A 16,158-nucleotide genomic window follows, 5' to 3' on the forward strand; every position below is an offset into this window, starting at 1 on the left:
ACAATACACGCAGTTATGCCCATATAGCAAAAATTTGTTACGTTGCAAATGACACATACTGTTACAACTACATGTGACAATGATTTGACAAAAATAACTGAAGTCACAATAACTGAAGTCCCAAGCAATACGATTGGACATTGCTTTGTGAATAATCATTCAAGTTGAAATGCAAGTAGCTTGTATGTTGTGTATACTGTATTACATACAAAGAAAATAAATTCAGCCTATATACTTTAAAGAAAACAAACCATGAGAGGTGTAGCTTACAATGGATATGGGATTAGGGCATTGTCAATGTAAATACGTTTGAATGAATGACTATATCAACTATTTCAGATAATTATCAGAAACATACCAATGATTAATCCAATATGACGTTCATAAAAGGCTTCTTAAACTGGTGTTCGCCAGCAATAATAAAATGAAAAATTTTAAATCAACTTTTATTTTTCATAACTAACAAACCTTCGGTCTTAAAGCAAAGATCAATTCTTAATACAAAGACGGTTAGATAGAAACTGATATGATGATGCATAGTGGGGGTAAAGCAGGTCACGTAGCTTCCTCCTACTCCCCTATTGTCTGACACCTGTTGCCACCAATTCCTTGTGTTATTTTTAACTGGACTCCAGCAAGCACCAGAGAATCTATCCTTACGTTAAGACCAAAGGTCTGTTCCGTGTAAGAACAAACAACTAACTTTACTCAGCTGTCTTGAAAAGAAAATATTTCTTTCCGTTTATACGACTTCCATGCTTCCTTTTAATCACCTCTGTTGGTAGCCCTTTTCCACAAAATGCAGGTACCATCCACCTCTTCATCTTAACACAGCCATACAGGTATCACAAATTCTGTCTTCAACAATTCATTTAAAGCTTCACTTGTAATGTAACCTAATTACCTCCATTTTTTCTACACTCTAAGCCTGGCAGTAGATTGGCCACCCAGGATGATACTACCATACGAAGAAACAGTCCCCTCCCAGCATGGCCAGTATCCAGTGAGAGGATTTCCTCCAATCAGGGCTATTCCAGTCAGTCTATCCTCTTCAATCATCATCACAATCGCTCTCAGAACGCCTAACAACACTAATTGCACACCACACCTCTTTCATTATATTTCCCTCCTCTTGGTATTAACATATAATGAAAATACATACAAAAAAGGGGTCCTTTACCCCATGAGTATAGAAAGGTGCTAAGAATCCCTGGACTCTCGTCTCATTCCCACTACTGGTGAGATGGGGAATTAACCTAGTACTGTTAACAGTTTAACTAAAAATCATTCAACTTGTAGCAAACATGCTTCATTTTTTTTCAACTTCATTGCTTAGGGTTTAATATATTGTCTGTGAAACAACATTAAACTATATTTTGATACAATGTTTAGTTATTTCATTACATAATCTTCCTTATACAGTACTATGGAAAGAAAATCTAATGTTTAATAAAATTTCATTACAGCATAAAGATTCACGATATTCAAGCCAAGCTACGTATGCCAACCCATCCTTCTATACTGAAATACGACTAAACAAAATCAACATTATTCTCTACTCTTGTCGTTCATCAAATTCTATATTACTGTCTTTGTTCTAGTTCTTAACCTATTTTATTTCTTGTTGGAAGTGTTTCCCTCTTCTCACCCACACACAATGACAGTGATATACCTAACATACAGTCACCACCCTACTCACGAACATTCAGATACGAACAGACGGTCACAAATTAAAATTGTGTTCCCGATTTAACTGATTCTTTGATGATTCCCATTTTCTCTATCTCCTCTCCCAATAGGAAACGTTTAGTATATATTTTTGCCAATAGATGGTGGTTGCTTTGTTTACTTCGAATGTCAGACACTGCTGCTGTGAGATTCTCCTAGTTCATAACTTTCAAAGCATGGAAAAAATACCAAATTTGGAATGCTGCATGAACATAAATTTTAATTTCTTCTTTTTACCTTTCCAACATCCAAATTATGTACTAGCCTACATATTAAACACCAACTTATGAACATTTCAAGATACGAACGGCCGTCCGGAAAGTAACTTATTTTTAAGTTTGGTAGTGACTGTATAGTACATGTACCGCCATTCAATCCATACGAATGCATTGACTGAATAGGGCCCTTTACCTCTTTGAGCAGTTTAAGACTCTCAAGATCTATTCATCCCATTTACCTCTGCTTATTCAACCTTTTCCTTCAATTCCCTGTATACACCAGTGGACTCCAATACAGCAGTATCATACTTATACCATTAGTTTTCCAACTTTTCATTAATACTCTGACAAACTACATCCTTTATTCTAACATATTATTTTGTCATCCTCTAAAACTACTCATTCTGTACATAAGATTAGATGTCTTATACGGATTAAGGTCTGTACTAAAGTACTTTGCTTATCCCATATGCTGTGCAAATAATTGCACTTCAAACCCACAACTCGTATGAAAACCTAGCATCCTATAGAAAAAAATTAATAAATAAAAATGGTGTGCTTCACATGCCAGTAAATAAGCAAACTATTAATATTATTATTCAGAAGATGAGAAACCCTATTCATATGGAACAAGCCCACCGGGGCCTTTGACTTGAAATTCAAGCTTCCAAAGAATATTATGGTGTTTATTCAAAATAAGTAACGGCACATAATAGGAAATGCAAAAAGACATTGGTTATCATAAAAACAGAAATATTAACAAATTAATAAATAAATAAAAATGTAAGTAAAAATCTTAAAATACAAGTTGAACTGTATTAGGGTAATAATACATTGCATCTTCACTTGAACTTCTGAAGTTTCAATAAAAAACCCAATGGGACCAAATACAACTCTTACCTGAATGCCCGGAGATGCTCCAACATCTGACGCTTCACGTCCAGCACTGTCAGCTATGCTCCCCTGAGAGCGGCCTCTGTCTTCTACCTTGGATAATTCGTTACTATGCAAAACACTACTGGAAGTTTGTGACACATGTTCGGAACCCATATAATTCTCACTAGTTCGAGCACGCTTTGGCACTGGTGTGTCAGAACTGTCACTGGCACAAGTTCTAGTTCTACTGGACTCGGGCTGTGAGTTTCTGTAACTGTTGCTCCGGTCCCTACTGTCATTTCTCTTACTAGCACTGTTGTTCTCAACTGTCTTGGGAGGCTCGTCAGGGACTGCCAGACCCTTTATCTGAAACAGTTCTGCCACTTTGATGAGTCTCGAGAGATCATTTTGCGCAACGCTCACAGAGCCTAAGTACATATAATTCAAGAGAGCCTCTAGTTCGTCACAACTCACGTCCCTGAGCACTATTACGGGATGTTTGCAAGGAGTCTGTTCAAATATTTTCTCAAAATATTCACTACACGTTGAAAGCACTAGCTTGTGCAGCTGGTAAAACCGTCCTTCACAAGAAAGTGTAACATCCGTGTATCGCTCCTGAAATTTTTGTAAAGCACAGAGGATTAGAACATCCAATACCAAGAGCACAGAGAAAGCAATCAAACACATACTTAACTATATAAAAATACTGTACCGTTTGCCTATTTTAGGAACAGTTCATTATCTAAATATGTGAAAGTGGTCTTGTTTCGGTAGATGACATTAAATCAAGGCAACATAAAAAGCTTACCCTTAATCTGACCGTTGAAAGCGTCTTAAAAAACGTAGTGCTGTGGTTATTCCACGTCAAAGCAAGCATTCCATCCCCCATTTTGGCTGGATTTCTGTGAAGATAAAAATTCAAATTAAAAAAAAAATTCAAAATGCAAAACTTTGCTAGAGCTATAAGATACTCATTCTACTCTTCTACTTACTAAAGACCTGTGAAAAAGGGGAATGTTTTAGTTACAACACTGAGACTCTATGGGAGAGAGCAGGGGGAGGAGGGGTTCCTAATGTCTCCAGTAACACACTTTTCTGTTTCATCACTTATTTATTATTCATATGTAGTAATATTAATACTTATTCCTGTTACTATATATAAAAACAGGGAAAATTGAGAAAGACTGGATAACTCACTGCATATTACAGCTTCTTTTGGGAGACATGGAGTTAAACTCACTTCATATTGCAACTTCTTTTGGGAGACATGGAGTTAAACCATCTCCTAGTATCCCTAAGACACCATCTTCTTGCCACCCAACATCAGGATGTTCATGATTAATTTTCTTTTACATCAGGATGTTCAAGATTAATTTTCTTTTAATCATCTTTGGAAGAAATATTCGATGCCATTTTTGTGCTGTGTTCTACAACAGATGTGGCCTGCTGTTTCATTTTTATTACAATGTTGACAATTGGTGAACCTTCCAATTCTTAGCTAGAAAAGGTCATTTTAGGGGAATGGCAAATTCTCAATTCTTGAATATCTGTTTTCTACTTTTCATCCTTTCAAAACAACTTTAGAGAGGGGACTGATTTTCTCGAAAAGCATTACATTTAACCTTTTACTACTCCCAAGTAAGCAATATCGCTGATGTCCCTGTTCTACGTAAGTTCCAGATATCGCACGAAGTATAAGAATTTTCAGTTCTAATCGGGTTAGTGATCAATATTGCTGAGGCAGCTACACATTCAGACCAGGAATTCCATATAACTGTGGCTCTACTGAATACTTATATATTGTTACTCTTTCATCAACTATTTAATGTCTTTTCTACTATTCAATATCTTATCCCTATGTAAAAAATTTTAAAAATTCTTTATTCACCTGCAAAGATAAAGACTTTGTAAATACCACTACTGTAGAGCTGTGGAGATTAATGATTATCAATGAATAATGATTCCCTACTGCAAACAACACAGCTATGACAATACTTTGCAGAAGTGGAAGTTGTCAAAAGTCTGTGACCTCTAAACCAAAGATCTGAAGAGCACTGGATGAAGGTGGTATTCCATAGAAGTGCTTGTATTTATATGGGTGTACTTCTCATATTTAGGAAACTGAGTTGGGTGCTTACATTTTTCATACAGGGTCCACATATTCAAAATTTGCCAGTACAGGCTAAGAAAAGTAGGCTACTTACTTGCTACTATGCTATAACTGTTTTCACAGAGGAATATTTTCGGCAAATAGGCTAGCAGACATCTGGTAGTTAGGAGGACTGCAGAAAAGGGCTTTTTATCCTTGCTACATCCTCCAAATGAAGAAGGTATACACAGAGTAAGTTGTTCAGCATTTTCTAAACCACCATATAAACCCTTTGGTATCTGGCAGATTTCTGTCACATCGTTGACTGCCAATTTCACGGAAGCCAATTTTACAGTGAAGCAACTTTATTTATTCATTTATTTATTTATCTTCTTTTTTAAAGTGTGAGTTAATGTGAACCCCACCACCCAGAACCTTGCTCCCATAGTTCTTAAGGTGGCCGTAAAATTTGGCTTCATGTCTGCAACTGTCTTTGTATCGACACCAGTAGGTACAATGATATTTTAATTCCTGGCCAACAAGCCTGATACACTAGAATTGGTCAAACGACACTCATTTTAGGATTTTTTCCCATTAAGAAACAAAGTGCAATTGAATCGTAAGTTGGGTATTTTCCACCCTATGGCTAGGTAAGGCCCTCAGCCTTACCTAGGCATAGGGTGGAAAATAGCAAATGATGAGTTGGGTTAGGCTGCATCCCAAAATTCTACTCTTGACTTTTATTGTGCTGTGGGGTGGGGTCAGGCAGGGGAGCTTTGGATGGGCCAGGTAAGAATCCTGTGCCTCTGAATTAGAATGCATCCTAGAAAGAATCTTATCAGACTACCTTATATTTTCGTGATTATTACTGTCAATCTCTTACCGACAATTTATGCCCGTTTTCTTGAGATAATGTGATGATTTATGAATTTCCTGCCTTCCTGACAGACAGAGGCTATAACCTAGCATCAGCCTTTGGTCCCCCTGCCGACTCACCAGGTGTTTACTGTATAGATCAAAACGAAAATTGCACAAACTACAAGATGTTCAGCATGTCCTACACCCCCTGAAAACCACCCACCCAGTCAATTTCCATGGAATCACTGACTGTCCATTTTGTGGTAAAGTAAATTTTCCCAAGTTCCATGTTGACATTAACCCACCCACACAGCACCTAGCTCGCATAGTTCTTAAGATGGCCGTAGTGCAGCTCTCCCCTCACCCTGTAGTTCTTAAGGATTCCGCATGTGTCTCCCTGACTCATTTACAGGAAATTAAAAACTGTCTAATCATATGCCCAGTTGACCCAGGTCATTCCCTAAGGTCATGGGTTAAATGAATCTAACCAAATGGAATGTGTCTGATTGATATGATTCATAGAACTATGCCCAGACCCATAGTCACCCTTTTATTTTTTTGGCAGCTGAGATGGAGGATTACTTTAATATCCTGTTCCCTGGATTTTTGACTGCTGACAAGTTTAACTTATGCAATGTTATCTTTGTCCCAACGTTACTCCATTTGCTTCAAAATAATAGTGAATTCAATAACTGGGTGTATCAAGAAGGGTTGGTAATTATTCAAGTTTGTGCAATACCTGTAACCTGGGACAAAAAAGATTCATCAATGACAGACCCAGCACACACACTGACCAACCTACCTATAAGCTGTGGTGTAATAATCAGAATTGCTGAAAGCAGTTATAATGGTCAGACTACAGTGATTTTGAATGACGTCAGCCATGCATTTCCTTTTCTTAGTTTTTTATATCACTGCATGATATTACCATTAAGACATTTTATGTCTTAGGTGTTCAGTGTTATGGGGGGGGGTTAATTGCCCACCACACCCAGGACAACAAGAGCAAGGTTAGTTCTGGACACGAGATTCTAGGAAAGGTTAGGTTATGGATTTTTGGTTCGGTCATAACCAGTGCTGAAGCACGTGTCCAAATGGAGTTTAGCAGTTTATCTACTTACAGAAGCAGAGATTGTAAAAAAGACAGAGGGAATGAAGCCCTGCACCCCTCATGAATAGAGTAGTGTGCCCGTAGTTGTGTCTGTGGAGTGACCGCTTAGGAACCAAGTAGGAACCTGACAAGGGCTCTTGCCCTTCAACAGCCACTTTTTGATAAATCTGAAAAAAAATGAGCAGTTTATCTGCTTACAGCAGCAGAGATTTGCAATTTTCTCAAAATTCTACGAGTCCGTATTCCCTTAGACTTGTTTTTGTTTGTTTACATTCCTCTTCATTCCCTTTGTTTTTTTTTTTTTCACAATCTCTGCTTCTATAAGGAGATAAACTGCTCACATTTTCACTGTTTTCCGTGATTCAATAAATATCTGATAAATGTGTGTGTCAATTTTGAGTTTATGTAATGCAGTGAATCTGGACCCCTAAACTGTAGGATTACCCAACATTTAACCTAACCTAACCTTGGGCACCAAGTCATTACCATAGTGCATGACATTTGTCTCGAAAACATTCCATGAACTTGACTTAAATGAGAAATATCAGTGAGATTTTTTTACGTTTTGTGGTTTCCCCAACCCATAAATCGTGCTTGCCCACCCTGTGATCCCCAAATTGTACGATAAAAGGATGGAGGGTCCCCTGGGGTATCGCTGTAAGGAAATGATATTTTGAAGTCCAAAAAGACAGTAAGTGTTTGAAATAAAACACCGCGATCACAAAACACGTGATAACCATTTGGAAATAATAAATGACTCGTGCATCGGGCCAAGAACTGAAAGATCCTCTTCCATACCCAGTGAGGAATCCCATTCCTAAAAGGTGACAATGACACTGGAACGGCCCTCCGACCATACCTGGCAAAATGAACGTCCCTTGACGAGATCCATCTGGCCCAAATCAGCGTCATGATTAATTAATTCATTACGAACTTCGTCAATCCGAGCCGCCATAAGACGACTTTGCGGACCCTCACGTAATTCAAATTTTAAAACCAAAATAACCGGTTTCTTCGACAAACAGCGGCTATACACACCTGTGCAGACGAAATTCGGACACCAGGACTTCGGCAGAAACGCTGTCAGGAGTGAGTGGACATCGTAAGACGCGAAAATGGCGAGAAAATGTTTGGCGGGGGTCGGGATCTGGGCACCAACTCGATATTGACTGAAGATCGCTTTGTTTACAATAATGGCCGCGACTCCAGCAGGCCGAGCGGGGCACTACTTACGGAATAAAATCGTCTTATTTTGACGCTAATCAACATTAATTATGTACCAAAATTACACTAGGCGTTAGCACATTCACAAACGGTCACCGAGCGGGGAAGTTTTCCCACACACTCAAAATATATTTTGGGCAATTCCATGGCGGGTGTTGCCGTCTTCTCGATCTTGCGCATTTGTCAACTGTCACCATTTCGGAAGCAGCTGTCATTAAAGAAAAAGAATATTGAACTGGCTCATTGAACTTAAACAGTATCAGTTACATTTTATTGCTATGCAAACGTTTTGCATGTACGTTACTCATTTCCGGTCTTTTACCTCAAACGTTCGAATAACAACCATTGTTTTTTTTTTTAAATACTCGTACATTTGATGGTACGATGTCAGTCATGTGGCAGCTATGGAATTTATACTTTACAGCAAGGTCACTATCATTCTAATAATCTTATAACTGAATATAACTAAACTGCCATTATGTTTTCGAGTAATTCATGCTGTGTTTTTGATAAATACAAACAGCCGGCAACTCTCATTTTTCATGTTTATGTAGGCTATATACTGTACATAGAATCTGCCGGTCACGTTTTATCAATACATACATATAAATATAATAACCACAATGCCCCTTTAACCTTTTAGAATTCTTCACGCTATTTGGATACGCTTGTCACCACAAGCAGTTAAAAAGGCATTGTGAGTCATTGCATGTAAATTTATATATATATATATATATATATATATATATATATATATATATATATATATATATATATAGATAGATAGATAGATATAGATATATAATATGATAGATGGATAGATAGATAGATAAATAGATAGATAGATCGATAGTAGATAGACATGTGTGCGTATGTTAATCAAAATAAACTGAACGATAACACAATAACATTACTACTAACTATAAAGGAATTAGATACTGGTGCCGCGCGTAGTTCTATTACCTTGTTCTTCTAGGCTATACATAGTACTGTATATACAGTATTGTACTGTATCCCAAAAGGGTAATGTCAAAAGCCCATTTTCTTTTCTTTCAATCAGGCGGCACTGCGCTAGCTTGGAAGTGACCGGTAGCTTGATGATGATTGGCGGAGTTGATTTTACTTCGTAAAATTACTTATAATCTAAATGAAATTTCATCGAATAAACAAGATTTCTCCATAATTTATTTTTTTGTCTTTTAACAATGCTACAGAGTTGATATACCATGGACAAATTTATTAGTTAATTCAAAAGTAATAAGCGGCACGATCGCCGAAATCAAGAACTTAAATTGGGTTTTGGATACAGACAATTTCGCACAGAACGTTTTTATTTGTTTTTCTTATATTCCAGTGAAAACTGAAACAAATCACACACAATATTAGAATAAAAATGCAATTATCAACATTTCCCGAGAATTAGATTCTACTTAAGACCTGGAATTGAGCCAAATTACTGTAGGTAAAACGATGTTACAGCTAATTATCAAAAGTACCAGAAAGCATTACTCGAAGCTGCATGACCGTTATAATCATTGACATATGTGTTTATATTTTTACGAATTCATTACTGTCCTAATAGAGTTATAAAAAGTATAATGATAAGGTCTATTACTAGTGTCGTAATTTAGGCCTATGATTTATTAGACTTTCTATTATGAGGCGATGTATCAGACATTGTTTACAGGTTTACCTCCTCAAGTAAAAGAACCACCATGGCAGCAACTACTGCCATCAGCCAAAGTTTGGTATCTTGTTTACTTAGGGGAAATGGAACAAATATACAAATATACAAATCAGGTTTTAAACATTTATGATTAGCTTTACATGACAACTAAGAATTAAAGATAATCTAAGATATGTATATTTTAAGATATTACAAATAATCTATCCAAAAACAGGACAGAATGAAAATCAAAGAGAATTTTCTGTGGTAGTCTGAATCTGTGCCTTGCTGGATTTGGAGAATATGAAAGAGTTTGTGCTGGGTGATTCAAATGTAAAAGTAGCTGACCGAGAAACAGTTGGCAGTATTGTTAAGTATTAAGATTCTAGAGTAAACATGCAAGGTGTCTTCAGAAAATGTTCGAAAATGGGAATGACTGTTGGAGATATGTGGTTTCTAAAGAAGAGCATTCTAAATCAAAAATCAAAGTTTCCCGGGCTGCCTGGTAGTACAAAGCAGACAGAACATTAATCAGTGTAAATGTTGGAGCAAATATAATCTAGACAAGTGAGCTTGAGAAGCAGGTGAGAAGATTAAAGACAGAGGCGGGGAAACGTAGCTGAGAATTTTATAAAACCCCACGATGAAGTCGTAGGGTCGAAAGGAAGTGTTTGTGGGCACAGGAGAATTTGAGGAGCGAATAAAATAGCAGTCGAATTTCCCTGTGTCTATCGCTAACAAATTTCTGTGTACCTACCCATTCATTCATTAAGCCAGATTCCGTTACGAGATGTTTCTCTTTAGCTAGAGTTAAGTGGCTTGTAGTCACTTAACTGAGACACTTATTGCTAACAGATTCCAAATATAATATTTTGAAAAGCAAGTCAGCTTCAAGACGCTCTTAGTCTTATATCTTATATATCTGCCTTTAATATTATGTAAAAATTTAGTGAGGTGTGCGTTGCATAACAGCTATTAGGTCTGCAAGAATGTATAATTTTTAGCATTTTTAGTTTTCTGTAAAAGAAGACTATTGTGCCGGCTTTGTATGTCTGTCCGCCCTCAGATCTTAAAAACTACTGAGGCTAGAGGGCTGCAAATTGGTATGTTGATCATCCATCCTCCAATCATCAAACATGCCAAATTGCAGCCCTCTAGCCTCAGTAGTTTTTATTTTATTTAAGGTTAAAATTAGCCATAATAGTGCTTCTGGCAACGATATAAGATAGGCCACCACAAGACTTTGGTTAAAGTTTCATGAGCCGCGGCTTATACAGCCTTATCTCGAGACCACCGAAAGATAGATCTGGTTGCAGTGGCCTTGATTATACGCTGTGCAGAATTCTCGATTGCGCTGAAGAAACTACGGTGCATTTTTTACTTGTTTTTATTATATAGAGTATTGGTACAAGATCATTTTTCACTGGGTTAGATAAATAAAACTAAAACAAATCCATTTTAACCTTGCTGCCATATTCATCTCTCTTCTGTGCTTAAATGGAAAGCTAATGTTTTATTTTCCAATAAAACAGTAAATAAACATAGAAATTATGATTGCCGTACCAACTCTCAAACTGCCATATTCCGATACAAAATCCAACGAAATATAGACACCAAATTTTAATTTATGGTTACTAGGAAATAGCATCAGTCAACCCTAGATGCTTATCTTTGCTAAACCTCCAAATTTACAAAGATACGAACGTTATAAAAGCAAGCACTGTAAACGGAGGGGTTTCCCGTGCATGGTAAAAGCTAATTACATGATTATGAAAAATATATTTTTATCAATACGTAGTAAATTTAACATAAGCCAACATCAGTCAGCAACCTCCAAACACTGTTGATGTCAACTTGGTCTAGGATAGCATTTCACAATTTACAGGTGATGAAGAAGATTATCGGCTACAGATCATGCAAATTATTATACTAGAGCAGTGGTGCTGAAACTTTTTTTGGCCCATGCCAGAATGTCAATCCCCCCACCCCTTCTAAAATCGTCTGCCTCAAAATGTGCATTCCAAATATGAAACGAAATACTAACACAAACACACACGCCAGCGCAGAGAAAGCCAAGCGTGATCAGTCATAAGTGCGGACCGATGCACACTGCCTTTTGTAAAGCCAGTTTGAGCTTGCCAATCTGTGGTCACAACGCCCCCCCCCCCCCCGAAACTCTGATGTTTCTCCCAGGGGGAATTTCTGGTTGAGAACCTCTGTACTAGAGGATATAAGATAATAAGTAGAGGTAAACAAGACGAAAAAGGAAGATAATAAGAATAGAGGGAGAAGGTGAACAAGAACTAGGGAGGGACTGTATGGAAAATTGCTCTATATTGTTCAATGCAGTAAATAGGTGCTCAATTTGTTATACACGTTTTCAATTGGAGGTGGATGATCAACATAGCAAGCCCTCTGGCCTCGAGTTTTTCTCTGCGGACGGACAGCAAAGCGCAGCGCTTTTTCTTATACAGGATAGCAGGACACCGAAAAATAGATCTAGTTCTTTCGGTGGTCTACGGTAGGCTATAATGCTGTATGTGAGCTGGATTTTGACCGGCCCATAAAAGTTGTTTTTAATCACTGCCCGGTGGTGGCCTGTCCTGCAAAAACATTGTTGAATCCCAGATGCACGATTATGGCTAACTTTAACCATAAATAAAATAAAAATACAGAGTCTGGGGAGTGAGCAACTGTGAGGCAGGGATGTAATTTGTAAGAATACAGCTGTTATGTTTGACAATTGGAGGGTGGATGATGTCAATAATTGCCATTTATTCCTTGAATAAAAATTTCCTAGTTTTCTTGAATACTTATTTTTGATGTATTTCCCAGTTTCTATGAAAATACGTTGATGTGATTGTTTTGCTCCACTAGAAGAAGTTTTTTTATTATATTAACTATAGCAATGAGTTTGTATAAATTAGTACATTGATATTTAAAGTAGTAAAACACCTTTTCGCAAATTTTATCCATCTCTATAAAATTAAATGACGTCTGATTGCAGTGTTGTCAAACTTCTTCCTGTGGAGAATGTATATGTTATTTTCTTGTTGTATGGGCACATGCCAGTAGTTTGCTTGCCTTCTGGACGAAACCTTTTTTTTTGTATGTTGGGTTACGATTAAACAACTTAATGTTTGTGTTCTAGTTGATGGTTTGTTACGTAACCCTGTAGTTTTGTAGATGTGACAACTGTGCTATCCAATATACTCCTCGAGTTTTCCAGGGTGAGAACATGAAGCTCTGCCTGTTTCGCAGCATACTCCAGAAAGGCAAGTTGAGAGAAGAAGTTCTCAAAAATCCAGCCCCATCACCTCGTGAACTGTCGTCGTGATTGCAGTATTTCTTCATAAGAATATTCTGAAATCCCCTTTTTTTGCCATTTGTTTTCCTCTATCGAAGTAACGTAACGTTTTGTCAATTTTTGCAGTAATATGTTTAATGTTTTCTTGCTTTTAATGTAACTTGATGATTGTTGTGTCCTTTAAATATTAATTATATGTGTTAAACTTTTAAATGCGTATTTGTGAACCTGTGTGGCATCACCCAAAAGAATTGGTAGGAAATATAGTTGATTGTTTCTCAACTGCACTTTTTGTTGGAAAGAATATAATGTTTCTGACTTCATGGTACATTTAAGCAAGTTAGTAAACTCCTCAGCACTGTAACTTTGTCTCATTCAAAGCTAGGCAGGAGGGCTTAAGGTTGAATGAAATCGTACCGAATGTGGGCCTAAAACTTTAAAGTTTCACCACATTCTTTGCTAGTTATAGTAGTACTTTTGCTTGGTCCTTCGAACGAACCGGATGCCATAACGATTCACAAAGGATTTTTGGATGTTAAAGATAATTTACGATAAAGTTCACGTTGGTGATGGATGGCTATAAAGTCATTTTAGTGTAGCTGGCACGTGTCCAAAGTTATTTGGTGAGCAGGGTAAGGTATTGAATTACTGGAGTGTTTTGCTAAGTAATCTGTTGTTTATGGAACATTATTGTTCGTATTTAGTGATCACTCTGTGAAGAAATTCTTGTTGAATTTCGTAGCCATTTTTGAACTTAGGTTTTCGTGACCAGATTTATTTTTGTGAAGTGATGATTACTTGAAGTGTTTTACAACTAATCTATTGTTTATGGAACATTATTGTTCGTATTTAGTGATTACTCTGTGAAGAAATTCTTGTTGAATTTCGTAGCTATTTTGAACTTAGGTTTTCGTGACCAGATGTATTTTGTGAAGTGATGAAGAGCACGTGGTCAAATTATCTATCATTCAGTGAATGTTATTCGACCTATGAATAAGATTAGTTATATTTTCAATCGGGTTTAGAGAATTTGCCATACATTTTGATATTTGAGCAAGTTTTTATTGATCCATTAACAAGAAAATGGATTCCAAGATTAGGGTAGTTATTGAAAGGGAAATTATTTCTTACAAGATTTGCTTGATGAGACAGATAACTGCATTGGTGATACTGATACACCAAAATCGACCCTTGTAATGTATGAACGTTGTCTTATTGAGGGTCTGCACGACGTTTTGAAGACAGTTGGTCGCAGAATGTGACGATTATTTCACAGGATAGTGAATATGATAGTTTATGTCGAAGTTATAGAGCAATAACTAGATGTGTAAGGAAAGCTATTGCTACTGCACAGAAAAAACTATGAGCGAGATTGACACGGGAGATATAAATCAACAGCCCGCTTTGCCTCCTCCTTCGGCTCCCATTAACCTCTCCCTCCCCTAAACTCCCAGCAATTAAGATACCTGAATTTAGCGGTGGGGAAGAACAATGGCTTACATTTTGGGATATATTTAACAGTTTAGTTCACGATCGTAGGGATATTTCCAATGTGATTAAGTTTTCTACCCTCAGAGCTAGTTTAAAGGATAACGCCTTATTTAAAGCCATAGAAGGTTTGCCTGTCACTAATGCCAATTATTCAGTATTATTCAGACCCCAAGGAGAAGTATGATAATAAGGAAAATTGAAAACGTAGACTTATGTCCAAATTAACGCATTTAGTCCCTCCCAGTCATACAATAGAGGATTTGAACACTTTCAAATTGGAATATGAGAAGATTATCTTACAAAATGAACACATTGAATTTAGATGTAGAGGCCATGAACCCATTTTCTCTAGTATAATATATGAGAAATTATCACCTGAAACACGTAAGGCTATAGCTAATAAACAATAGTATGTCTCTTGATTTAAAGCAAATTTCCTCAGGTTTGAAATATGTTTGTGAATTAATGGAATTTTGTTACGAAGGTGAGAATTCTAATAAGAGAAAAACGTGATCAGGGTAACTATTCTAAAGTGATTCCTCAAATGTGCAAAAACGTGCAGAGAGCACAACAAGCAACAGTAAGCCTAGTAATAGTAGTTCTTACCATAATTTGTGTTTTGCTCGTCGAACCATGCCTCTCGCGATTGTAAGACTTTCAAAACTATTGATAGTAGAGGGACAGAGTTAAATATTTAAGATTGTGCTTTGTTTGCCTCAAAGGAGGTCATTTATTCTCTGAATGTAGAAACAAACCGAAATGTAATATATGTGATGGCCTCATTACCTGATGATTTGTAAGAAAACAGAAAACCTGTTAATCCTGCTCCACCAAAGTTGAGTAAAATAGTACTAATGTTAGTAAGTCAAATGTTAATTCTGGGAAATCTCATAATGATTCTAAGGTGCTGTAAGCAAAGGTGATTCCCAGTAGTTATGACTGCTTCTTTGGGTATTGATCATTCTCAGACTAATAAGATTTCTGTTTCTGACTGCTCTTCCTACTGCTAACGTAATTGTGTCAGGGAATGGACATCGTTCCTTTGGGAGAGCACTCTTTGATTCTGGTGCACAAAGAACGTTTATTGCAACGGAATTAGCTCATATGTTTAGTCTACCGTCCATAGCAACAGTAGCCTTAAAGGTAAAAACCATTTGGCAGTGATGCCATGGAAGTCAATTGTAATATAGTAAGAGTTGTGGTGAGACTAGGTAAGATCTCGTACTGTCATTAATGCCATTGCATTCGATAGAGTTAATTCAGAATTTATTCTCCAGGTTTAAGTAAGTCAGCTGCGTTCTTGACGAGTAAAGGCATAAAATTAGCAGATAATGATTTAAATTCAGATGAAGTGAATGGTATAGAATTGATCATTGGAGCTGATTACTATGGAAAATTCATTCACAACAGAAATTTGCTCTGGAATACAGATATTGAATAGTTCTGGTGGTGCACTAATTTTTGACCTCTTCCTAGTTGGTCTTATGACAACGTAGAATCTAATGAGATTACTACATCAAATGTATGTTGTTCAAGAATAAGTAGAGGAAATCCTATTAATTTTGTTGTGAAGTTAGAAAATTATGGGAT

General features: G+C 36.9%; 1 protein-coding gene across 48 annotated transcripts in view; it reads right to left on the minus strand.

Moving 5' to 3' along the window:
- LOC136844997 (zinc finger and BTB domain-containing protein 14-like) overlaps window positions 1-8,397 on the minus strand; it is a 152,983-nt gene extending 144,586 nt beyond the window's left edge. For 15 of the 48 annotated variants that reach the window (XM_067114588.1, XM_067114587.1, XM_067114597.1 and 12 more), the window contains exons 1-3: window positions 7,919-8,289; window positions 3,631-3,724; window positions 2,847-3,437 (exon numbers count right to left, since the gene is read on the minus strand). In XM_067114588.1, the coding sequence (XP_066970689.1) occupies window positions 2,847-3,437; window positions 3,631-3,711 (672 nt within the window). In that variant the 5' untranslated portion in view covers window positions 3,712-3,724; window positions 7,919-8,289. Of the gene's footprint in view, window positions 1-2,846; window positions 3,438-3,630; window positions 3,725-7,739 lie in introns of all 48 variants that reach the window. The other 33 variants (XM_067114567.1, XM_067114578.1, XM_067114579.1 and 30 more) reach the window with 13 other exon arrangements.
- Window positions 8,398-16,158: the final 7,761 nt, after the last annotated feature.

Source organism: Macrobrachium rosenbergii, chromosome 13 (genome assembly GCF_040412425.1).
Source record: "Macrobrachium rosenbergii isolate ZJJX-2024 chromosome 13, ASM4041242v1, whole genome shotgun sequence".
Classification (NCBI taxonomy): Eukaryota; Metazoa; Arthropoda; class Malacostraca; order Decapoda; family Palaemonidae; genus Macrobrachium; species Macrobrachium rosenbergii.